This window comes from Artemia sp. Qi Xiang Cuo, chromosome 15 (assembly GCF_049724085.1).
Source record: "Artemia sp. Qi Xiang Cuo chromosome 15, ASM4972408v1, whole genome shotgun sequence".
Classification (NCBI taxonomy): Eukaryota; Metazoa; Arthropoda; class Branchiopoda; order Anostraca; family Artemiidae; genus Artemia; species Artemia sp. Qi Xiang Cuo.
Window position 1 is genome coordinate 6,569,413 of NC_142808.1, and position 26,939 is coordinate 6,596,351.

The window sequence follows — 26,939 nt, forward strand, 5'->3', positions numbered from 1 at the left end:
GGGGGCCTAGTTGCCCTCCATTTTTTTGGGTCACTTAAAAAGGGCAATAGAGATTTTCATTTCAATTCCAATGAGTCTGCCCACGATATTATAATACCTCTGGGTCGATACAATCACCCCTGGGAAAAAAAAAAACAAATAAACACGCATCCGTGATCTTTCTTCTGGCAAAAAATGCAAAATTCCACATTTTTGTAGATAGGAGCTTGAAACCTCTACAGTAGGGTACTCTGATACGCTGAATATGATGGTGTGATTTTCATTAGGGTCCTATAAATTTTAGGGGGTCTTTCCCCCTTTTTTTGAAAATCTACCAAATTTTCTCAGGCACGTAACTTTTGATAAGTAGCACTAAACTTGATGAAAGTAATATATTTGAAATCAGCATTGAAGTCTGATTCTTTTGATGTATCTATTGGTATTCAAAACCCGTTTTCTAGAGTTTCGGTTACCATTGTGCCGGGTCGCTCCTTACTTACAGTTCGTTACCACGGACTGTTTGATTCAACTTGTAAATATGACAAAAAAACTTGTTAACTGAGACTAATTACACATTTTTGGAGGATATTGCACTTCCAGCATAAAAATGTACTTACCAACACAGACATGTTATGATTTTTTGAAAATTGCGGTAAATTCTAAAAAAAACTAGATAACATCGCACATTCCTCTGTTAGTTAACAAAAGTTACAATCATTCCATTAAAAAACATACAAACTGTGGAATGATAAGAAATGACAATGTCATTGTTGTTTATTTCAACGTTTCTGGAGCATTCATTAGCTCCGTCTTATGAGTCATTGGATTTCATAGGTTATTCTTCTTCTTCTGGAAGATTTGGAAAACTTTTTTTTCTGTGGTTCTGTGGGACCTTTTCTGTTGGTCGTTCACGAGTAGATGGCGAGAAAAGCTGAAAATACTGGAAAATTCCGAAATATCGTTTTCGATATCGATATTTACGTTTCGATATTAGATATCGATATTTCGTCCGATATATCGATGTACCGAAATCGATATCGAATATCGCCCAACACTAGCAGTAAATTTAAAATAAAATAGGGAGGTCCGAATAAAGAACTACTCTGAAATCAAAGGGGTGAAAGGGCTGCACGGTTGTCCATATACCCTCATAAAAATTCTGGAACTGGAATAACGAGTAAATGTTAATTTTAAACCTAAAACAAGTGTGAATTGACTCAGTCCAAGAATATGAATTTTTGAGGAATATTAAGGCTAGGCTAGGCTATTGTACTTTTTCTAGCCAATTGTCTCAGGGCTTTCTGGAGGAGAAATTGAAGTTAGGCCTATTGTAAATTTTCCAATTAACTCTTCAATGAGATAACTAAGAAATAGCCAAGGCTTATCTTTAGAATCAAAATTTCATCTTGAATCCAAGTATAGGCTAGGCCTAACATTCATTGGTAAATTTCTTTTTGGCCCTATAATTTAGCTAGGATGAAAGTGAAAACATCATTTGATGCCTTTTTTATGCTCTTTTATAATTCAATAATTGCTTCTGTTGCAAATTGCATCTTGAACCCTCAAAGGGGTCCCAAAGGTATTTTATAGGCTGTGAATTAGGCTATGGAAGAGCTTAAAAAGATCAAATGATGTTTTTCACTTTCATTCTAGCTAAAATATATTGACCACTGAAAATTTATCATGAACTTTACCACCCTCCTAATTGCAAATATATACCCTGAATTGGACAGCAAAGTTTAGAACTACAAAAATCAGCAGTATTTTTGTCAACAGCATTTGAAAAACCTGAAATTGTAAGAAAACAGTTTGAATTGAAAATCAAGTATTTTGCAGGTTAGGTTATAACTTCTTTGTGTTTTTCAAAAAAGGCATCAAATGATGTTTTTACTTTCATCCTAGCTAAATTATAGGGCCACCTAGAAATTCATAGGGCCACCCATTCATTTATGTTGGAAATTAACTTTACCTATGCTCCCCCTTCCTAATGTGCAAATATAGCATATACTGCGAGTTGAGTATAGCAACTAAAATCTCTGTAGCCTAAGCTACTCTTTTCTTCAGACTGATTTAATATTTTGTCAAGATATTGGAAAATTTACTGCATATATACACTTCTGGGTAAAGATAAAATTTGAGTTTTACTACTTTTTCTATCTTGGAAAGGGGCTAGGCTAGGAAAATAAAACTTTCAGTAATAAATCCAGGGCCAAAAACATTACCTTAATTACCTTAATTTGCACTTCAGAAAAAAATAAGGTCCATGTTAGATCTGTTTTGGTCTATGTCAATGATGATAATTTTGAACATCATGGTGAAATGGGCCCAGTGATGTTGCATTAGTTGGCAGCTGAGAGGGATAGACTGTCTCATTTATATTTCCATGGCTTGTTGTTCCATTCTTTGTCAAGTCTAGACTTGAAAGGAGGCACTAGTGGGTGCTGTCATGGTTTTGTCTTGGAGGTTGTTCCAGTTGTTGGAAATGTGTTTGGTAAAAAGGTTTTGGCACATTCTAGTCTTCACTCTTTGCTTTGCTAGCTTCTGTGAGTGTCCTGTAGTGTTGTGTTGACCTGTATGTTTTGTGAGGAGGGTGTTGTTTGGTTTACTAATATATTTGTAGGTCAGCATCATATCCCATTTGTATTGTCTGAAGACCAGTGTTGGTAGTTTTAGGTGCTCCAGTCTCTTATCATAGGCATATTTTGCAGACCCATGATGCATTTGGTGGCACATCTTTGAACTCCTTCAGTTATTCTGGTGTCATGCTTGTAGGAAGGGGAGTTCAGACATGTTCCAAAGTCCAAGAATGACCTAACAATAGCTTTGTAAAGTCTCAGGAAGACATTACAGGAGCAGCTGGTGATAGTGCATTTCAGCAGGCTTAGACTCAAATTAGCTTTTGACACAACATGTTGCCATTGCCCGTGAAATTTGAGTTGCTCATCAATAAGTACTCCTAAGTTTTGTTCTTTATATCTGTTTTGTTGCTGAATATCTGACTGCGAGTTTTGATCATGTGTGGTATACTCTTTGGAGGATGACTTATGTTAAAATTGAGGACATTTCATGTATTAAATGTTAAACTCAAGCAGCCATTCACTGGTCCACTTCTGGATTCTCTGGAGGTCTGATTGCGGGTTTTGTTGAATAGCTGGTCCCAAAAGCTTGGAGTAATCAGTGTAAAGCATGATGTTATTTGTGGCTTCCTTTGTCATATCATTTATGTAAATGAGGAAGAGGGTGTGGCCTAGGACAGTACCCTGAGGAACTCCACTGACAATGTCACATTGTTTGGAGAATACTCTATTGCCACTATCTGTGAAAATTTGGACCTGCTGCTCTTGGTCTGTCAGGAAATTCATCACCAATTCTTGTACATCATTGTGGATGTCAACTGCCAATAATTTGGCCCTAAGGCCTCTGTGGGCAGGGGTGTCCTGAGACTCATTTCATTGGGGGGGGGCAATTTTTGTAAACTTTACAAAATTGCTACTTAATTTATGCCAAATGTTCTGCAGAAATAAAGAATTTTGCTAAATTTTGGGCAATTTTGCTAAATCTTTGCCCTCAGCAAAAATTTTGCATAGTACTATACATAGAGGCAGTTCTACATTTATGGGTTAGTATCTGAATCTGGAATGTTAGGAATAGGGTGCTATTTATCAGTGCTTATTAGGTGTTTCAGTTACAAATAAGAGGATTTTGAGCTAAATTGGAGTTTTGATTTAAATATTGGAAGTATAAAATCAAAACAATTAAATGATCCCTGGAACAGATCTCCCTCTAGCAAATTCCATGACCAAACTACAGCTGATTTAACCTATCTAATTATAGTACAAATATCATTATAAAAAGCACTAAGTCTTAATTTCTTTTTCAATGATTTCTTTTTCATTCAAGAAATTAAATTCACTGTATATCTAATATCTACATTCTTATTCTTCATTGATTCCATTTCTGTCCTATTTGCAGATGTAGAGGGTGTATAAATTCCTACTCTTAAAAGTTGATTTTAGCAAGTAAACGCACCTTAAATATCAAGGGGGAAAAATTGACCCGAGGAAATGTGGCAAAACCGGAAGCATAGAACATTTTTCAATTTTGCCATTAACTAGGTTCACATTTTTTCTTGATGATGAGGTAGGTTTCAAAGGCAGTATATTTCAAAAAATATTAATGGGAATGTATTATGATGTGTAAAGGACTCCTATTTTTCTTGTTTTCCTTATGTTAAAAACAAGCATAGATTAATTAAAAAGATAATTTGCTCAAAGTAAAGAGGAAATTTGACACTTAAAACAAGCTACAGTTTTAAAGCAATTTAATAAATTATAGTTTTTTCCAACTGCCCCTCCTTGCCCCCCTCAACAACACCACTGTACCTATTGAAATTTGACAAAACAACATTTTACCTTAATTTTCAGTCATCAGTTTCTTTTTCTCTGGTTTTAGTTTTGAAAATATAATTCCTGTTATTTGAATAGAATGCTAAGCTATATCAATCGTTTGTTTCTAAATTTAGGAAATGTGTCTGCAGATCTTAGAGACCTCACAAATTGAACAAAGTTGTGAAGATGAAAACAGTTTTTTTGTACTTCATTTAAGCATAAGTTTCACTTTTATAACACAAAGATTTTGAAAGGTCATCAAAAGTCACTGTTCTCTAGAGGGAGAAAAAGTAGAAGTAGGTACTTTAAAACACCTTCTCAGAACATATTTTAGTCTGTAGAGCTATCCCTGAAAGTTTCATTTTCCTAACCTAACCCCTTTCCAAGATAGCAAAATGTAACTAAAATAGAATTTTGCCATATATTTGCACATTAGGGGGGGGGGGTAAAGTTCATTAATAACAGAAATGAATGTTAGGCTATATACATTTAGGATGAAAATTCTTATTCCAAAGCTATGTAAATTTCTTAGCTATTTCATTAGTGAGTTAATTAGAAAATCTACCAAAATCATAATTGCTTTGCTTGTTGGATAAAAACTTTGCAAGGGAGATTCAAAAGATGTTGGCTTTAAATATTAAATTAGAAAAATATTGTAAATTTCTTGGTTCTATTTTAGTGTTTGTCCACTCATAAGGAATCAGTATAAGATTCTGAAAACTACTTTGAAAAAATCTAAAATCTTATTTTATAATAATCTATATCATTTCTAAGAGTACTTCACTTTACTTTACCCCCCCTCCTCCTAATGGTAAAATATACAGCCCAGAATATATATTCTCCATATATATATATATATATATATATATATATATATATATATATATATATATATATATATCATTTATTTTTCTGTTGCTTGATTTTGTTGATGTTGCTTATCTGCCCTTAAATTTTTATTTGAAGAAAAGAATGACATATAGAAATGCATAGAGAATATGTAATTTAGGCTTTATATTTGGTCATTAGTAGGGGGCTAAGGGTAAAGTAAAGTGAAATATTTTTAGATATAATATAGCCTAACTAAGTATTTTTGATTTTTTAAAAATTGTTTTCAGAATTATATAGTGTTTGATTCCACTCACAAATGCACCCAATCCCCACCTGGTGGCCTTACATAGCTCTAATTAGTATATTTCTCTGTTGTTTTGTTTGATCTGTTGATGCTTTGTTTTCTTTATGAATAGGTTTCTTAACTTGTTAAACTGTTAGACCTTATAAGGGTAACATTTTAGATTACTCATCATAAGGAAATATTGATAAAGTTCTAGTTGAGGGGACTCATGCTAACTTAGAAAGTAGCTAAATTTGGCAAATGAAAATTTATGAAATGAATCTAAGGCCTAAATAGGCCCCAGAAAGATATTATGAAGCTACTATTCCTATTGTTAATCCTAGGGTTAATTCAAGAACATAAATGCAACAGTTCTGGGGGAAGGAGAGACAAAGACAAAATTGTGTAAATGCATGAAAACTTTAAATTGTAAACACTGAGATCTCTTGGGAACTGGACCCGGGCGAATCTACAACATTTTTATTGGGGGGGGGGGGGGTAAGAGGGGTCTACTTTCGGATATTCATGGAGCATGGGTTATATAATAATTTTTTCTCCACATTACTGGGGGGGGGCAAGTGCCCCCTTGCCCCTTCCAAACGACGCCCCTGGAACTGGAGTCATTGCATATATCTAGGGCTGATTAAATAAGGATAAAGAAAAGAATATTGGATTGATAGAATATTTATTTATTTGTAAGATACACTGTAAAGTAGGACAAAAATAGAAGCAAACCCAAAATAGACATTTTCACAGCAATAAAAAGACACACAGCATAGAAAATTCCCTCCTCTGGTGGAAAATCCCCCCCACCCCCCCTGACAAGTTTCCTATAAAAAATCCCCTTTCCAACATATCCCCCTGAAATGTTTTCCCCACACATAATGGAAAATAATGATTTTATTTTTCAGTTTCACAGTATTTTGAAAATTATGTTCAGATTATTAACTTACCCATTGTCATTGGGCATTGGTGTACAATTAGTATCTAGAAAATATGAATAATAATTATAAGAATATTAAATGTGAAGTTGTTGAGCAGAACCTGGGTCTCTAATTTCATTCTGCATACATATTGTCTAAAACATAAAGAGGGCTGGGGGATATTTTATACCTCTTAAAGTTCCTTGGTGATTGGATGAACAGTGTAATAATTTATACAGGATAGTTACACATAGACTACTGCTATTGCTACTCAGCTACTCAATTTCTGGGGGTGGAATATTCCAGTGGAAATGTTACACTGGGGGGATTTGACATGATCAGTATACGAAATCCTTTTTAATTGTCTTATATTCTCTTTGCCAAATTTTTCATGTGGAGATGTTCCGGGGGAATTATCCAGGGGGTATTTTCCGCGTGTTTTGATTTCCGCTTTTAATGTCGCTCCTTACTTTCAGTTAAAAAAAAACTTGTTTTTTTTTTAATTTAATTACTACTAAGAACTCACTGCAGCACCAAACCACACAAGAAGACTCACAAAGCGAATTTGCCTTTATTAGAGCTTGTGATAGTCCTTTGAAATTGGTATTATCTTATATCTTATCCTAACACTGCTACTACTACTTACATCTCACTGCAGCACCAAACCATACACGAAGACTCACAAAGCGAATTCGCCTTTATTAGAGCTTGTGATAGTCCTTTGAAATTGGTATTATCTTATATCTTATCCTACCACTGCTACTACTACTTACATCTCACTGCAGCACCAAACCACACAAGAAGACTCACAAAGCGAATTCGCCTTTATTAGAGCTTCTGATAGTCCTTTGAAATTGGTATCATCTAATATCTTATCCTACCACTGCTACTACTACTTACATCTCACTGCAGCACCAAACCACACAAGAAGACTCACAAAGTGAATTCGCCTGTATTAGAGCTTGTGATAGTCATTTGGAAATTGGTATTATCTTATATCTTATCCTACCACTGCTACTACTACTTACATCTCACTGCAGCACCAAACCGCACAAGAAGACTCTCAAAGCGAATTTGCCTTTATCAGAGCTTGTGATAGTCCTTTGAAATTGGTATTATTTTATATCTTATCCTACCACTGCTACTACTACTTACATCTAACTGCAGCACCAAACCACACAAGAAGACTCACAAAGCGAATTCGCCTTTATTAGAGCTTGTGATAGTCCTTTGGAAATTGGTATTATCTTATATCTTATCCTACCACTGCTACTACTACTTACATCTCACTGCAGCACCAATCTGCCTGAGGCTAGCACAGCTACATTTGCTCTTTCTCCATCCCAATCTATTTAAAGCGGCCCTCTTTACACCCTCACAAGAAGTTCAAATTTTTCCTTAAATCCTTCTGTACAACTTGTTCCTTCCCAATTGGGGTGATCTGCTTTTTTTGGCCCTTGATGGTTGGCCAATTAACAGGATGGTTCACAATTGGTCATCTGTAAAATGTATCCTAGCCATCTGAATCTTTTTATCATTATAGCCCTTGAAAGTAGGATAGAACCACATTTTTCTTACTGCTTACTGTTTGAAATATGATCAGTCAGGTGGGCACCCAAAATAATCCATAGACAATATCTCTGGAAAGCATCTTTGTGGGGGTCTAAAGTTCCATGCTTGACCACTGTTATCACTATAGTTATCAGTATTCTGATCCTGATTTGCTGACTTATCTTCCTACTAAACCTTTTTCAAATTTTTCAACGCCCAGCAATGTTAGGAAATCTGCTGTCAGTTTCTTGGGCGTCTGAATCTGGCTAATGAAATTTGAATACTTGCTCTGATAAGGACTACCATGTTTTCAGGGACTTCATAATATAGCAGAATATGCCATAATCCATCTTGCCATATCAAGTCAAAAGCCTGCTTCTAGTTGATGAAAGGTAGTAGCAGCTCTTTTGTAGACTCAATATACTTCTATATCAGTTGTCAAGTGGAGAAAATCTGTTCTATGGTAGAGCAGTCTTTTTGAAAACCTGCTTGGTATTCCTCTAAGACATGGTTTGTCAGAGATTTGAGATGGTCAAGAAGTATTTTTGTAAAAATCTTTGCCAGTTGGCTTGTGAAACTTATTGATCTGTAGTTTTTAGAGTCACCCTTTCTTAAAAGAGGGATGGTGGTGGCTTTTGTCCTAGATCTGTAGAAGTGACCAGTTTCCTTGACCCTTGTTTTGAATTTATGATAGATATTGACATGTGACGCCGGCAAGGGGGGCAGGGGGGTCTTGGACTTCCCCTGGAAATTTGGAACTGTAAAGTAATTATAAGGAAACCAAAGGAAAAACTGCAGAACAGGGAAAAAACATGGAGAAAATGTGTGTTGCCCCATTTTTGGCTGCCTGCCAATAGATTTTGACCCTTGTTAAGAAAATATAAGCTCTAATTTGTGACTGAGTAACCCATTTCCAGTTTTCCACAAATATTTTTTCTATATGATTTGGTTGGTGTAACAAACAAAAAAACACAAAAAATCTAATTCTTTCTAGTAATGAATGGTAAGTAATTAACGATCCTTGTCAATAACGAAAGGATAAGAGCCTAACTATTGATATAATTCAATCAAAGAATCAGTTTTTATGGTGGCGCTGAATATGTATTTGTTTATTAGTAATTAGTGCAGCTATTAGTACACAAGAAAGTTAGTTTAATTATAGAAAACACGAGGAAAACAACTTAAGAAGGGTCAATTTCGGTAAAAAATATGCCGTCCACTTGTGCTTGCATTGTAAGAGTACTCATGAGCTGAGATATGAAGTCACTATAATCAGAAATGTTTCCCCTGAACGGAATGCTGGCAATTTCGTATTTTCCCCCTGAACGGATACGTTTTTTTGTGTTTTATTATCATTTATTTTTTTCCCATGAGCGATTGTATTTATCTAGTTGCAACTTGGAAAAAGATTTAATTTTTTGCGCTTCTGTTGCATAAAGGTGTCAAATATATTGGTGTTTGGTATTCTAAAAATATTAAATTAAACATTTTTATTTGATTTTCTTAATTTTAGTTTTAATGTTTTACCTTGAGCAAACTACTTTGATAATGCGCACTTTTTATAAAAAGTTGAGTCTAAAGGCATTAAATATTTTGGTGTTTGATAACCAAGTTCAAAACTGTCGATATTGTTAAAAAATATCTGTCCAACGCTTTGGCATTGCTTAGCAGAACTGATTGCTTGGAGTTTATATCTTAGTTTTTGTAAGCAGGAAATTGTTTTGTGTATTTCTTGTAATTAATTACTTTTTTTCATTTTTATATACTTTTACTTTAATTGACATATTTTTTCCATTGCCTTTAGATAAATGTTTGTCTCTAAGCTTCATTAAATAAAAAAAAAAACTAGTTTTTTCAACTGAAAGTAAGGAGCAACATTAAACTGAAAACGAACAGAAATTATTACGTATATTAGGGGGGTTGCCCCCTCCTCAACACCTCGCTCTTCACGCTACAGTTTTTCGGCCCTTTAAAAAAAGTTACTTATTGTTCTAATCAATCGACCCTTGTGTTTCAGGAGTTGTTTTTAAAGAATTGGGACACAATTTAAGCTTTAGCGTAAAGAGCGATGTGCTGAGGAGGAGGCAATTCCTCTCATATACTTAATAATTTCTGTTCGTTTTAAGTTTTAATGCTGCTCCTTACTTTCAGTTGAAAAAACTTTTTTTAATTTAATTTCTGATCGTTTTAAATAACTCCAGGATGCCTGGCTCCTCTTCCACGGAAAAATCGCCCTTTCCATAGAAATACCCTCTGATCAATTCAATCCTGGCGAAAATTACCCTTAACATCTTTACGGCTAAAACTGAATCGGTAAAGAAAAAGTAAGACACATAAAGGAATTTCGTATAGGAATTCTTGACAGATTCTGACAAATTCAAGTGTAAAATTTCCCCTGACAAGTTCACCCATTGGAAACTTCCCTCTCCATGGAAAACTCTCTCCATGCAAAATCCTTCCAACAGAAAATTCGTCCTCCCCTCCACATTCAAAAATGTATGTACTTCCCAATAACAAATAGAACAATAGGTAAATTGTATAACTTAAAAACCTTTTCCCTGGGGCTATAGGGGGTAATTTTATCTCTAAAGGCATAGTTATTGGGCCTTTCAACTATGCCGAAGAAAAAAGCTATCTCAAAATTTTGATTGGACGATTTTTTGGGGAAAAGAAGGGGCGTGGGAGGGGGCCTAGTTGCCATACTTTAGCCTCTAGACCCATCCCTGCAAGTTTCATTTCCTAACCTAACCCCTATCCAAGATAGCGAAAAGTAGCTAAAGTAGAATTGGTATTGTTCTATTAGCTGTAAGCCACGCAAGATAGATGATAAAAGAAACTAGTCAAACAGGTTCTCTCAACAGAGAAATGGATTGCAAACAGTGGTTTCGAATTGCGTTTACAATATTTAAACTTTGGTTTTTTGGGGTTTAGGGGGAAAGAAGGTACCTAGGTTAGGTTACGTATTTAATATATGCAACGTTTTACCCCCCACCCCCTAATGTACAAATACATATCCGAATTTTTTTACTAAGCTATTATATTTTTATCCTTTTTTGTTTTATTTCATTAGCATTAACCAAACTTCACTTCTTGCATGGTTTACAGCTAAAAGAACAGTACTGTAGAATTTTACCAAACTTTTTTTTATTTATAAAAATGTACTATCTTAAACATATTGGGAAACAAGACACAAGTTATCAATATTATTAAACTAAATCTGAATGCCTCCTAGGCAAAATCGTCGCTTCGTCGTTTGAAGGTCTTAACATTAAATCTACTTCTGCATTATACGTTTGTAGGTAGTTAAAGGAGATGATTTCTTTTTGTTTGTCAAATTGATATTAAATCATAACATTTGAAAACAAAATAAGAGACGAATTAGGTCTTGGGAGGAGGTTTAGTTGCCCTCCAATCTTTACGGTCTCTTAAAAAGGACACTAGAACAAAAAAACAACAAATAGACACGCATCCGTGATCAGTATTCTGGCAAAAACATAAATTCCACATTTGTACAGATAGGAGATCATAACCCCCACAATAACATTTTCTGATACGCTGAATCTGAAGGTCTGATTTACATTATTGACTTTTTGGGGTTTTTGGGTTTCTCCCTTTTTCGAAAATCAGGCACGCTTTTTTCAAAATCCCTTTTTCTTCTGAGGCTTGGAGCCTTTGGTGGTTAGATATTAAACGTAATGAAATTTATATATTTGCAATCTGCATAAAAACTCAATTCTTATCAATTGTTATCAAAATTATATTTTTGAGTTTCGATTACAATTGAGCTGAGTCACTCCTTAATTACAGTTTAACACTATGAACTTTTTGATAAAACTTATTGGGTTAATGTCCTGTTTTTTAATTAATCCTGTATCAAACCCGAGTTTTTGAAGCACGATTCATGCTATTAAAGTGTAGTATTCCTGAGTCCAGTTGAAATGTGCATCATTTTACAAAATTTTCATTTTTGGGGAAGCTTTTGGTTCCTTTACGTGTACGTAAAGGACTGAAATACCATTACAGGCGTCTTCTTGTCTTTGATATATTTGCTTACGTGGTTATTCAGCGTAAGCAGCAAATTTATGCCAAAGCCAGGGAAGAATTTTTTTTTAAACGCTTTTTGGGCCTCATTACAAAAATGACGTTCATCGCAAAAACATAAGTTGTTCCCATAAAAGGATTTTCGTTCTTAATTAGAAACAATTGAATTCAGAAAGTAATATATTTTCACCGTTAGTACTGTTAAGGTTAGGGTAGCATCTAAAGAAATTTTCTACCTACAGAAACTCGCAAAAAAATGTATTTAAAAAAAGCGATTGTAAAAGTTAAAAGATAATTTTGTACATAAGTATCTGCGTGTTCATTTTGCAGACAAGAAAGCTCAACTTATTTCAAAGTAAAAATATATTTCCTTATTTTTATAATTATCTTTTTATGCTCAAAATCCAATTAGCATTTCCCTTTTTCTGCTATAATTCAAATATTTGAATTGAGCTTATACTGAACATTTTACTTTCAATGGTACTGTGTTCAGATTTCAAATGACGTCTAAGAAGCTTCATATAACTATCGAAGTAGAAACCTTTTTCAGTGACATAACCTATTAACAAAGAAAATTACATTTTTTCTACAAGTAATTACATAAATAGTAATAATTTCAATAATTTGTTGGAATTCAATAAGCAAGTCCCAATTCCAACAGAAAAATTGGATTTTTTTTACTTGTTTGAATTCGAGCAAAACATTTTGTTGGAAATCATTTTTTTTTTTTTTTTTACAGTCCAGCTTTTCCACTTGAGACACGACACCAAAAGTGTCGTTTTTAGTACTATTTTAACTTGATGAAGGTGGAATTTATATGAAAGACGTAGATATGTGCAGTATATTTTATATGAGCTATAAAAGATCTACCAACGATTTTCTGGTAGCCTGCTAGTGCCACCCTTTGAGAAATAGCACAAAAAGTCCCATTTTAGTGCCATATGGCACTTGTAGATGGCAGAATTTGTAAAAAGCCCGTAGATATGAGAAATAGCTTTTGAATGAGCCATTAAGAATCTCTTTATAATGTTCTGGTAGCCTGCTAGACCCGTTGAAAAAAAAAGCAACAAAAAAACGGGAGACAGATCAGTGCTACCGATGCAAAAAAGTGATTTTCCTTGTTGTTCAGGGAAGGTGACTGTAACTTCCCTGTACAAGGTTTTGACCATGTTGATTCCAATGGTACATTTCATTTTAATCTGACGCCATTTTCGAGGGATTTGAGGTTTGTTTTCGAAATCAACATAAATCTCTTTTCGAAATAAACTTTCACTTTGAAGACGAACTGAAATAATAGTTAACGTTCCTGAGTCAGTGTCAGATGGAAATTTTTTTTCACTAGGCAGTTTTTTTCAAAACACATTTTTTAACTTTCGGTTACTATGGGCTGTGGTTCGCTCTTTACTAGACCAACAGCGGATACCGATATTCCCGATACGATGCGTGCGATACCAATACGCACAATGCCGTTACGCGCGATATCGATACGCACGATACCCCATACAGCCCTTCCCCAGGGACTATGGAGGGCTATATCATCATCAAAACCATATATATTGGACCTTTGAACTATGTTAAGCAAAATGGCTATCTCCAAATTTTTATAGGACTAGTTGGGGGGGGGGGATGGGGCCTGTGAGGAGGGGGGGGCTATTTGCCCTCCAATGTTTTTTGTCACTTAAATCGGGCACTTACAAATTTAATTTCCGTTCGAATGAGCTCTTACACATCTCTACGATGATCTGGTCACCCCCTAGCCCTTCTAGAAAAAAAGAAAGAAAAAAAAGGAGACAGATCAGTGCAACCCATACAAAAAAGTCATTTTCCTTGGTATTCAAAGGGGGAGACTGTAATTATCCTAAAAAAGGTTTTTGGCCGTGCTGATTCCAATGGTGCGCTTTTTATTTCAATTTGACGCCATTTTCAAGGGGTTTCAGGCTCTTTTTCGAGATCATAAATTTCTTTTCGCAATAAACTTTTACTTCTAAGATTAACCGAAACAATAGTTACCCTTCCTGATTCAGTGTCAAATGGCAATTTTTTCTCACTAGACAGTTTTTTTGAAAACAGGTTTTCTAACTTTTGGTTACTATGGGCTGTGGTTCGCTTTTTACTAGGTTGTAGCTGCCGCTGCAAAAATTATTCAACACACGGCTGTAGAGAAATACAATGTATAGTTTGGTTTTAATTGCGTATACGATATTTAAAGTGTTTTTTTTTTTTTGGGGGGGGGGGTACCTAGGTTAGGTTAGATTACGTATTTAATATATGCTATGCTTTATTAAAATGGGCGTAGGCAGCATCTTGTGTAGGGGGGGGGCAGCTGCTTCTGTGATGGAGGGGGGAGGGATCTTACTAATACTTCCCGAGGTCCTTTGAATATAGGTCTTTAGAAACTAGTCATTCTACATTTCACTAAAACTCGGTCTTTAACATTTTCCATGTTCTACTTTTCCTGCAACAATATAAGAGACCCACTATCCTACTTCCAATTTCCAGAAAACATAAACACCACAAAATCGATTTGACACAAATCACATTATGGTTGGATAAAAGCTTCTTCTAAGAATTCAACTCAAAAGTTTACAGTTGGGCAAAATTAAATATTAAAATTGGTATAGGGGAGACCGGCCCACGTCTAGCCAAAGCAAACAGTTTCAATACAAAACCTCTGGGGCTTCTGGTGGATTATAAACGCTCTGACAGATTGTAGTGTATTTTTGTTTAAAAGTCTTACCTTAATTAATACTTTCACAAAAAATTTCAGATTGGATCAGGTTTTATGGTGATTAACTCTAGAATTTTTTTCAATTTTGTCTGAAAGTCTACGTTTAATCACAAATACTAGAAAACTCGCTTTGTAAACTCACATTGTATTCTATTCTTATTTGCCGGTTTTTGGCAGATTCCGAGCCTTGCCATCTTCACCATTTTACTGTTAGTATTTTTTCATCCTGTGGGATATTGAAATCCCATGTTCGGCCACAATACCCATAGGAAATTTAGCATGCCTTACCAAGGTGTCCAAACGTGGGCTATGCTTGTAAAAGCTGTGTAAACAGCATATTTAAAGGTTGAAGTCAAGCTTAATACCCAAAACTGGGTTATTTCTGACGTTGTTTAATCCTCTCAGAACAGTAGGGTGACAGTGGGTGACCCCACCCCCTTAATGTGCAAATATATAGCCCATATTTGTTTCTAAACTTTTATATAGGCTAGTCATCCTATTTTATTTTATTTCATTAGCATTAACCAAACTAGCGGTGTATAAAAGAGTAGGTATACTAAAGGAGCACCTTTGCACTTTAGGGTGGGGGGGGGGGGGGTAAGCATAACATATATTAAATACGTAACCTAACCTAGGTACCTTCCCCCTCCCCCTAAACCTCAAAAAACAATCGTTTAAATATTGTAAACTCGATGAGAAACCACGCTTTGCCATCAATTTATCTAGCAAATAACCGTTTGCCTGGTTTCCTTTTACAGTCTATAGCGCCGGTTTAGTTATAATACATAAGTACCGTATTTTTTCTATAAAAATCAAAACCGATTCGTTTCCTACGTCAGCGAAAAGAAAAAAGAACAAAGCAGAAAAAACCGAAACTGGAGTAACTAAAAATGAACCTTAAAAACTAATTAAAAGTGCAATAAAAAACTTTTGATGACTTGTTTGCGTTTATTTTAGGAATTTTCTTCATATTTATCTTGTTTATTCTATCAAATAGCTAGAATATCTTCATATTTAGCAAATATTTTTTTGTAAAAATCAAAACCGATTCGTTTCCTGCGTCAGCAAAAAAGAAAAAGAACAAAGCAGAAAAAACTGAAACTGGAGTAACTAAAGATGAACCTTAAAAACTAATTAAAAGTGAAATAAAAAACTTTTGATGACTTGTTTGCGTTTATATTAGGAATTTTCTTCATATATCTGTTTTTTATATATTCCAACCAAGGTCCCATGGTGTAATGGTTAGCACTCAGGACTCTGAATCCTGCGATCCGAGTTCAAATCTCGGTGGGACCTTTATTTTACAGAAGGAATTAAGCAATCAAAATAAAAAAAATTATCCTATATCAACGGGAAGGACTGCCACCTGTGCTTTTTCCGCTAATATTTGGCTAATTCTTTTCATAAAGTATTCATTATTATTATCATTATTTACAAAACCTGTCTTCGTACAAAAAGAAAATGACGGAGACTACAAAGAAAAAAAAATTAAAAAAAACATATCATGTTACTTATATAATGCAGCATTATATAATGCAGTAAATATAGCCAGTCAGTTAGTTCAATTGTTTTGTTTACCAATTCAAAGTATCTAAACTGAAATGTTTATGTTTATTTAAAATGAAATAGTACTAAATTAGTTCTTTTACTCTTGAAGAATTGAGATAAAAAATTAAATTTGTAGTGTAAAAGTTATTGTGTTTGTAGGAGGGGAGGGGGGTATGACTTTTATATAAAATTACTTCAGAAAGGATTTATTTAGGTTTATTTAATTTTCAAATTAAAATTGGGATATTCTAAATATTCGTGAGTTACCCCACTAAGAAGTTACTTTATGCTAAGAATTAAAAGAAACGGGAGGGGGTCTGAAATTTGGAAAAAAAAATTCTGGTTAGAAGTCTAATTCTTCAACAGACTCTTCAGACAAATCTTCTTAATCAATAGCCTGTAGGGGATGTCTTCCTCTTCTCCCCCCCTCTGCGCAGGTAAGCATATGAAAATTATCTTTATCATGATTCATTATCATTTTATGTTCAGGATATGTGTGCAATAAGAGGGGATCAGCACCCCCTCCTCAGCACTTACTCTCTCAGCACCCGTGTTGTATATCTAGTCAAACTATATACCTTATATGGAAGGGAGGCTAGGGAGGTAATCCCCCACCTATGTTTTTAAGAAGAACCCAATAAGGGGCGTAGCTGTTACCATTCAGTATTCATTGTATATGCTTGGTTTACGGTCCTAGAGGACCGAAAGAGGGCTCATTCGAACGGAAATCAAAATTTCTAGTGCCTTTTTAAGTAACCAAAAATATTTAAGGGTAACGAGCCCCCCTCCCATGCCCTTTTTTCTGTAAAGATATCAGGTCAATACTTTGAAATAGGTCATTCGACTCAGCATAGTTAAGATGTTCAATAACTATGCCTTTTAGGGATGACAACACCCCAAATAGCCCCTGGGGAAAATGCTCTAAGTTATGCAATTTGCCTATTGTTCAAATATAATATTTGTTATTGGAAAACGTTTGAAAAATTTTAAAGGAAATTTTCTGCAAGGGGAGTGTTTCCATGAGAAAAATAGTTTTAAGGGGGAATTTTACACGGTGGAGGGAGGGAAGAGAATTTCCTGGCAGGATTTGAGAAACTATCAAAAACTAAATAAAAAAGCAACGTTTTTCAAGTGAAGTTATGGAACAACATTATAATTTAAAACGAACCGAAGTTATTCTGTATATGAGGGGGGCTGCCCCTTCCTTGACTCTTACTCTTTACCCTAAAGTTGGGCTTTTTGTCATAATTCTTTAAAAAAGACTGCGCAAACATAAGGACCGTTGAATTTGAACGAGAGTTTTTTTTAAAGAACTTGAAGAGTCTTGCGTAAAGAGTGAAGGTTGAAGAGAAGGCAGCCCCTTCTCATATACGGAATAACTCTCTTCGTTTTAAGCTATAATTTTGCTCCTGACTTTCAGTTTAAAAACCTGTTTTTTAGTTTAATATCAGAGAAAACAAAACATTTTTTATTACACCAAATACCAATTTCGTGTAGCACAACCACAGTATATAAATAATAGACAGTAGGATCGTTCCCTATCTCACCCACTATAAAAACCCGGACCGCGGTGCGAGTGCTCCGGAGAACGTAAAAAAACAAGCGACATTAGATCTTTTCACGGGTAGACAAGTCAGATTTCTCTTGAATGCGAAACTTGGCTTCAACGTTGGAAGACTAAATTTTAAAGAAACTAATTTTAAATTAATGTATTTCAATACATATATGAAAATCGGTAATTAGAAGTGCAATGTTATTATTTGATGTTTTTAGGAATTATAAGTAGGTTTCGAAGTCTCGAGTTGGTTTCAAAGGCATTTTGCGAAAGTTTCTGCCAAAATACGTGTTCCAAGGTAATTGGACCGCTGACACATACTAACATTTGTAACCCGTTAATGAAAGAATATGTGGGAGGAGCTGTTTTTACGCACCGAGAATGAAGAGCGAGATCGTCTATGGTGAACTTACTGTTAGTTATCTTTATACAGTGAGCACAACTTACAAAGTGTGTTTAATTTCTTCTAATTCCTTAAAGTTAGTAGTATAATTCTTTAAAGGTTGTGTTCGTAACTTTGCAAGATGTTGGCTTGTGAACTGTGAATAGTATTTCGACTTGACGAATGTTCATCCAACCTTCTACCTTTTCTAATTCCCAAAAATGATCCCCTAAATCTTTACTCTGTTTGGTCAGTTTAAAATTTGAGCTTGTAAGCTGAATATTACGGAACTAAAAAAATACGAAAGGGACACAGTATTAGCGCTTTGTAATCGTCTGTAGTTTCGTGTTACTCATAAGTATGACTAATATGACCCAGGTATTAAACAAAAAAACCATTTTGGAATTTGAATAACCGCGACCAACTTTGCAGTCTCCCATTATTATAAAGAAAATAAATATAAACAAAAGAGGGGAACGAATTTAATGTGGGGGTCAGCACTTATTTGATGATTATTCTTGCAACACATTGTCTAAATAGAATGTGGCCAAAAATTGTGTTATTAAGTGCATACATGTGCACAAAGGTATAAGGAGGTATTCCAAAGGTATAAAAGGGTATTTCTCTTCGATCAATTTTTGTCCAAAGGAGCTTCCTCCCCTTCCTCTGAAAATCAGACAGAATACACTTTCTCTAACACAGTTTTTGTGGAAACTATCTTTGTTTGGTATAAATGTATGACCACACCAGGTCATAAGGAGACATGTTAGGAAAACAATTCTTACTTCATGACATTTAAAATTATCCTAGTTATCATGTTTTCTAGGCGGAGCACCTTTATCCTCACTATTTCCCTTGTTTTTCCAGTTTTTCAATCACATTTTTCATTTTTATGCCTAATCTCCAAATTTTGAAAATCGTTTATAAAACAAACACCCAAGAGTCATCTAGCTAATCTAAATTAACCTAAATTTATGAATATTTACCTATTTGTATCTTTGGTAGATGGCAGTGATGGTGTTTAACTTTCATATCGGCCTATAGAGTATTTGAAAATGGGTAAATGCAGTGAAATCTGTTGATTTTTCACAATTTTGTTAAAAAAAATTTGTTGTACAACAGTGAAAATACTGAGATAAAGATGCTCCCCCTGAAAAATATGTTAACTAGGATAATTTTGCATATTATGAAGTAAGAATTGCTTTCTTTAAATGTCTCCTTTTGACCTGGCGTAGTCATACATTTATACCCTTTGTTTTTCAAATAGAAGCCCCTTTTTCTTAGGTAGAACTGGTAAGACTTCAGATTTTCCAATGGCATTGAAACAAGTTGTTTTTGTTACGGTTGGCACCACAAAGTTTAACAAACTTATCGAAGTTGTTGAGTCTGAAGAATTCGAAAAGGTGAATTTGAATAGTTTTTTTAGATATGCTTTTATTTATAATAAGACTGATAAGACATCCAAGAATTTGAGAAATGTCTGAGTACTTCCCCCCCCCCTCACTACAAATATTCTCCCTGCGGACAATTCAACCCCCCCCCCCCACTAAAAAAAAAACACGAAAAAAGAATTAAAAGAGACGAAAATATAGAAATTAATACCATAGGATATTTTATACCATCATTCTACGTATATTTGGTATATAGACCCTATCGACGATGCTAAAAGTGCCTAGGCCTGGAAATCACTTTATGCTTCCAATAATTCAGATTTTTAAATCCTTACACGAGCCAGCTTTAAACAAGGTGCAGCGTGATTGTCTTTTAGGTTTAGTTGTGGGCATGTAAGGCCATATCCAGAGGGGTAGGGGGTTTGACCCCCCCTCTCCCCAAAAAATGTTTGTCTGACTCGTAAAAACGTAACAAAAATGAATATAAACAAATTTTGATGCATTTTTGTAGTTTTCTGTCCCCCCTCCCTTGAAAACTACTTAAGTACCCCCCCCCCCGAAAAAAATTCTGGGTATGACTCTGTGGGCATGAAATGAAGTACCTCTGAAACAATTCGACTCTTTGATAATACCTAATGAAAACTTTTGTGTCATTCTAATTCATTCTTTGCTCCAACCTTTCAACCTAAAATTTTGGTGGTTGCAGGGAAGGTATAATGGAGGAGCCAAGAGCATGGGCGTAGGTTGGGGGGGCAGTTGCCCCTCCCCCCCTAGTCTTTCAAATTTACATTAGATATGGCTGAAAAAGCAGATGGTTTGGAAAAAGCAGTTTATAAAACTCCATCACACTATCGACTCCCCCCTAGATAATATGCTGCCTAATGCTGCCTACGCCCATGGCCAAGAGGCCACTCTATAAATTCATTAATATCCATCAAAAGTCCCATATATACATAAAAAAAATATGCTGAATGTTTTTATTTGTCATACTTTCCCTTTGGCTGCTCAATTTTACATGTGAGGGGGATTTTCCGGGGAGTAATCGTCTCTGGGTGAGAGTCATCTGTGGGTGGAGGTGGGGTGTATTAGCCTAGAACCCATGTTAGGGGCTCTAGGTTGCCCATCACCACCCCCACTCAAGGTAAAAAATCCATCCCCCTCCATTGCACATCATGGCTGAAGGGCCTTAGACGGAGATCAGCACCGCCGATTTGGACTTTAAGGGTCTAGTGCCGTATGCTTTACCCTTTACCCACTCAAGGTAAATATATCATCATAGAATAGATTAGGGATTTTCTACATATTGTTAGTATTTGTGCTACTGCCATTAAAATATAAAAACTTGTCCCCGCAGTTTTACATTTGAGGGGATTCTTCGGGGAGTAATCGTCTCTGTGTGGGAGTTGTTCAGGGGGGGGGGAATTATCCTAGAACCCATGTGAGGGGCTCGTTGTTGCCCTCACTACCTCCACTCAAGGTAATCCCTATGAAGGTGTCATTCGAAATGTATTATGTTTAAATTAACGAAATACTAGAGCTTTATGTTCTATTAAAGTAATTAGATGTTGAATCTAAAAAAGAATATTTAACTAAAATGATAAATGTAAACGAAATTAAAATGTTAAATGATCATCTAAGAATTTCGTATTTGGGGAAATCGGAAAGATGGGTAATTACTCAAAAACGTCTTTTTACGCAACAATATTCAGAATATTGCATATTTTAATATGTCTAACACAAAAGTGTCATCAAGAATGTATGGAGCCATGGAGGAATTTATTTTAGGGTATGACGGGATATAATTGTTTTAAAGGCAATATTGTATAATTAATGGAGAATGTAAACATAATATATCTTACAAAAATATATAAAATTACGAAACTTCAGGGCTAAGAGGATCGTATCCCTTCCTTGGTCCCATTCCCTAAAAATACCTGCCTAGAGGTAGCCTACAATTTAGTTTTATAAATCTTAGAAGTTATTTGAACGATTTTTATTGACAGTCAAATCCACTTTCATTTATTTCACGTATTTTTTTTTCAAAAAATACGTAGCCTATTTGCAACTGAATGTCAAAATTTTTTTATTTTTGTGTTCTCGACCCCCCCCCCCAAAAAAAAAAATATAACTATATAAATCCTCCATGCCCCATTATCCCCCTGATCCCTTGCCCTCCGTGACCCGTACCCTTCGGTCTACTAATTTAGGGGCAAAAATTCATTTACGTTGGTAGTAGAGAGTGAAATTGGCAGGTGCTGCTCCAGCCGTAAGAGACAAGCTTGCTCTTCGTAATTTAAACTTCGAGTTGCAACTCCATAGTGACTTTGAGTGGAAATTTGTTCACAAAAACAACAAGTAGGACAATAGAGATTTTTTTTTTATAAGACAATGAAATGTAACTTTAAATAAATATTCCGACCCTATATCCAAAGGGCCGTCCTCAGCAAAACAAATAAAAAAGAAAAACGAAGAATATAAGAGAACTCACATTAAAATACAATATTTAAAACTAAAATATTTTCTGAAAACAGTCCTAGCATCATTACTTCAGGAAAGTTCAACCATGTCCTGGTTGGGTTTTCAGTAGGTTTCTTCAGTTCCTCTCTTGTTATGGGTTAGTCAAGTCCTTGTAATGTATTAGTTTACCTGTATTTATTTTGAAATATTGTACATAAACTTGATAAACTAAACAAATAGTTTATTGAAGAGACTCTTCTGCCTCTTCCACGACAGCACACAGCCCCGACCAATACGCTTACAAATCAAACCGGCACTTAGTAGATATTCAATTAATTAAATATGTTTAGTTAATAGATATTTAAATAAATCGTTCTATTATGAATAATATAATACAATTCATGGTACTTGCGTATTATACCGACCACACTGTTGTTCTTGATCTGAGTAAAACCGGTTTGCCTGTCTGCATTTGGAGATAATTATCTTAGTCTCAGTGAGATAAACTACTATGCAGGTACATTTTAATTAAATATTTAATACATAGAGTTGGTTAGGTGTTTAATATAATGCGTTCTAGGCGGCCTGGTTTTCATAATTCCATAATATACTAAAGCATTATATATTCATCATATTTTGGTATATGTCATTAGGATTAACCCAACTTCACTTCTTCTGTCTGGTCGCTATAACACGTAAGTACCAGTAAACCCTTTATTAGCATAGCACAAAGAAAGGAATTTACACTGAACTCCTGCAACTATCCTTTTCCTTTCACTTGGGATTTTTTATTTCTACTCCTGCAAAACCCTGTAAAAGACTAACAAAGGAATATATATCCTTCACTGCTTGCTCCAATCTTATGATTCTTAGTGTATGGATGTCAATTTTCCCTTTCTTTTGAAACCGCTTTCTAAGGTTTACAATAAAGCTAGAAATCTCATTTAGGAGACTAATTGGTCAGGAGTTATCCCTTCACTTCAAGCCCGTACCCAGAGGGGGGGGGTGGGTAGGAGAGTTTGCCCCCCCCCCCCCGAAATGTTTTTCTGACTCGTAAAAACGTAACAAAAATGGATATAAATAAATTTTGTATGCGTTTTTTTTAGTTTTTTTTTGTAACCCCCCCCCCCCTCCTGATTTTTTTTTTAGTAAAACCCTCCGGAAAAAAAAATCCTGGGTACAGCCTTGCTTCACTTGATCTCAGATGACTGTATATTCATTCGTGTGCATGTTTCTTTTTCTCAGCTTCATGGTGACCTCCGCCGGCCCCTAAGTGTTCCGTCGTCTCAATGCAAAATAATCATATTCAAGTTCCTTTTACTCCTTCTGTCTCCTTCTGTAAGGTCAGATTTCATTCCTGCCATGGCGAGTCATATTGTGCGGAATATAATGTAAAATATATTCGATGCCACCCGATTAACTCATGCCACCCGATTAACTCATGTCACACTTGATGCCACCCGATTAACTCATTCGTAAAAACTGTAGACAACTTTGTGTCATCTTAAATGTTTTACTTCTTCTCTTTGCTTTTCTATTTTTTATTTTTGTGTATGATTGATCGGGTCTATTTAATTTATTTATGTAATTTATTTACTGTATATAACTGTTTTTCAACCGTCATTTTTTTTGTAACTGACGTTTTAATTCTTATGAATTTTTTGTTTTGATTTAGTGCTTAATTTAGTTGTAAGTTTACCCCCTCCTTTATAGGCTTAGGAACCTTTGGGAAATTATTGCGATGAATTAAATGCATGAATTAAACACATTGAAGTGATTAGTGCTATGTACGAGAATAACACTGCTGAGGTTAATGTAGGAAATGAGGTTAGCAGCTGGTTTTGCATTAAATCAGGAGTTAAGCAGGGTTGTGTTCTATCCCCCTTTATATGGATTATTTAGATGGACTTTGTCTCAAAGAGCACAGAAAAGGCAAAGGGAGACCACGGAATCAAATGGAGAGGAAAAAGTCTCCTGGACTTAGATTATGCTGACGATTTAAGCGCCCTAGATGAAAGTGTGAGCAAAATTAATGAACTTCTAAAGCTTTTGTGAGTTAAGTAAGGAAGGATAAGTTCAAAAAATATAGTTTAGAAAAAGAAATTATTAAGGCTAGGAATAAATGAAGGTGTAAATGTGACGCAGGGTTACGGAGACATTGATCAGGTGGACAGCTTCACTTACCTTGGTAGTATTATTAGTAAAGATGGTGGGAGCAGTGAAGATGTTAAAAGAAGGATAGCCAAGGCTCAGGGTGTTTTTTCACAGTAAAAAAAAGTTTCGAAGAATAGGAAGATAAGTATGCAAGCAAAGATTAGAATATTAGAAGCTACAGTGATGACAGTGGACAAATATGGCTCTGAAGCAAGAGCGCTCCGAAAAGCGGAGGAAGATTTGCTATGTGTTTTCCAGAGAAATTGCTTAAGGATTGTTATGGGAACCCGGCTAACTGACCGTATTTCAAACAATAGGCTGTACGAAAAATGTGCTTCAATACCGCTCTCTAGGGCTATAATGAAAGAAAGGTTGAGGTGTCTAGGCCACGTTGTGCGGATGAAGGATGACAGATTGCCGAAGATTGTTCTTTTCGGCCAGCCGTCGAGGGCTAAACGGAAAGCAGGTCGTTCTCGGCCGGGGATGGGAGGACGTCATAAAGAAAGATTTAAAGGAAATGAGAACTTCGTAGGAGGGTGTAAAAAGGGAGACTTTGAATAGATTGGGGTGGAGGAGGAGCGTGCTTGGCTGTGTTGGCCTCAGGCGGCTTGGTGCTGCGGTGAGTTGTTAGTAGTAATAGTATTAAATGCATGGTTAATTAATTAGGGAGAAATCTCATCATATCCGTAGTTTTCCTCGACTACCCTTTTTTTGCTAATAAAATGCTCTTTAGTTGATGAATTTCAAACTTAATCTTAATTTTGATTTATTTAGGTGTTGAAAGAAGAAAAAATCTCCAAAATTATTATCCAGTATGGAAAAGGCAAAAAACCGAATTTGGCTAATAGTTCGGAATTAGAAGTGGAAACGTACTCGTTAAAAGAGGATATCGCCGAAGATTTTCGGTGTTCAGATTTGGTCATTAGTCATGCTGGTGCTGGCTCATGTCTAGAAGCCCTTGAGAGGAAGAAAAGATTAATTATTGTTGTGAATAACCAACTTATGGGCAACCACCAGATGGAACTAGCTAACAAGTTGCAAGAAAACCATAGTGCTCTTTGCTGCACGCCGAATACTCTTACAGAAACCTTAAAAAGTGCCTCTTCTTTTAAATTCAGAGCATTAGAATCCCCACAGACATTGAATTTTGTGAAATTTCTTGACTTAGTTGTATAAAAGTTGTAGTTACTCTGTCAACTGGATTCATTTGTTTATATTTACATTTAAAAGGATCAGTCACATAAGCAGTTGTTGAATGCCTATGTAAGTGGCTCAGTTTAAACTGCTTTTTCAACTGGATTTACTTATTGCTCATATTTGTATATGAAAGGATTAATCGCATAAGAAGGTGATTAGTCCCGTAGGACCTTCGGGTCTGTGCATCAGCCCTGCGAAAGTTCAAAAATTTTCTTTTAATTTCCTGAATTTTTTTTTTATAATCCGCTTCATTATCCAATTTTTATAGCTTACCTACACGCTCTAATTCCTCCTTGATTGCCCAGTTGCTTTTTTTATATTAAATTTAAAAAGAAAATGAAATTTGAGCAAGTTATGCCACTGGATTTACTTATCGTTCAAATGTGCATTCAAAATGATCAGTCACAGGTTAAGCACAGGTAGAGTCACACAGTAACTGGTAAGCAGATTAAGGGGGGCCTTAGGGTTGTGCTCCACCCTCTTCGAAGTCTCAAAAATTCTCTTATGATTTCCTAAATTTTTAAATTAAATATTAAATTCATACTCTTTAAAAAACAAATCTAAATTTTGTGGGAAATTATGCCACTGGATTTACTTATCGTTCAAATAGGCATGTGAAAGGATTAGTCGTATAAGCAGGTGAAGGGGCCTTAGGGTCTGCGCCTCACCCTTTTCGAAGTTTAAAGAATTCTCTTCTAATTTTCTTTTTTTAGTGTGCTTGATTCTTCCATTTTTCGAGATTGCTCGTGCCCCTTAATCCCCCCTGAATCGAAAATTGTTCTTTTTATATTAAACTAGAGTATTGGGACAGTTGTGCTGCTAATGTGAAATTTCATATTTTGACTCTTAGAGAATATATACTGTATGTTCTATAATTTATGGGAACAAATCTCTTCTTCCTTAAGCCAGCATTGTTTCTTATGTCCCTTGTTTTTTTTTTTTTTTTTTTTTTTTTTTTTTTTTTTTTTTTTTGTTTTGTGAATTTTATGTGTATACTGAAAACATTGTATGCTAAAAACATAAATTTTGGAAACATTTTTCATGAACCATTTGCTTTTGTCCATGTAAAGCTCGATGTACAAAACTTCATAGATTCGGATTAATTTTTTGCTTCTTTTTTAATGCTCATACCCGTAAAGCTTTGCTTATGCTTTGAAAATAGGTGTTTAGTTACACGCCTGAGAAGTGTTAATTTACGCTGATACAAATGTAATCTGTCTATTTTTCTATTCTATTTATTTTTATTCTGATATTTTGTATGTGTATCGTTTTTTATTTATTTGTCGTGATGTAGGCTGTAGGATAAATCTGCGAACCAAGATTAGAATATTGGAAGCAACAGTGGTCAAGTATGGTTCTGAAGCGTGGGTGCTCCGAAAAACCGACGACGATTTGCTAAATGTTTTCCAGAGAAACTGCCTAAGATTTGCTTTGGGTATCCAACTGACTACCCGTATCTGAAACAGCAAGGTGCACAAAAAATTTGGTTCAATCCCGCTTTCTAGGTCTTTAATGGGAGAAAGGTTGAGAT

General features: G+C 35.2%; 1 protein-coding gene and 1 non-coding gene across 5 annotated transcripts; both read left to right on the forward strand.

Annotated features, from left to right (window-relative positions):
• Nucleotides 1-1,050: 1,050 nt before the first annotated feature.
• Nucleotides 1,051-25,408, forward strand: LOC148943270 (UDP-N-acetylglucosamine transferase subunit ALG13-like). Of its 4 annotated transcripts, none has more exons than XM_089101039.1 (4): nucleotides 1,053-1,156; nucleotides 18,046-18,241; nucleotides 19,494-19,612; nucleotides 24,986-25,408. In XM_089101039.1, the coding sequence occupies exons 3-4, from the start codon at nucleotides 19,523-19,525 to the stop codon at nucleotides 25,385-25,387; spliced, it is 492 nt and encodes a 163-aa protein (XP_088957165.1). In that variant the 5' UTR covers nucleotides 1,053-1,156; nucleotides 18,046-18,241; nucleotides 19,494-19,522; the 3' UTR covers nucleotides 25,388-25,408. The 4 variants fall into 4 exon arrangements, with proteins under 4 accessions (XP_088957164.1, XP_088957165.1, XP_088957167.1 ...); XM_089101041.1 differs by having other exon boundaries at nucleotides 18,046-18,125; XM_089101038.1 differs by lacking the exon at nucleotides 18,046-18,241 and having other exon boundaries at nucleotides 1,051-1,156.
• On the forward strand, nucleotides 15,949-16,020 carry TRNAQ-CUG (transfer RNA glutamine (anticodon CUG)). Its single transcript has one exon. It is a non-coding gene; the product is annotated as a tRNA-Gln (tRNA).
• Nucleotides 25,409-26,939: the final 1,531 nt, after the last annotated feature.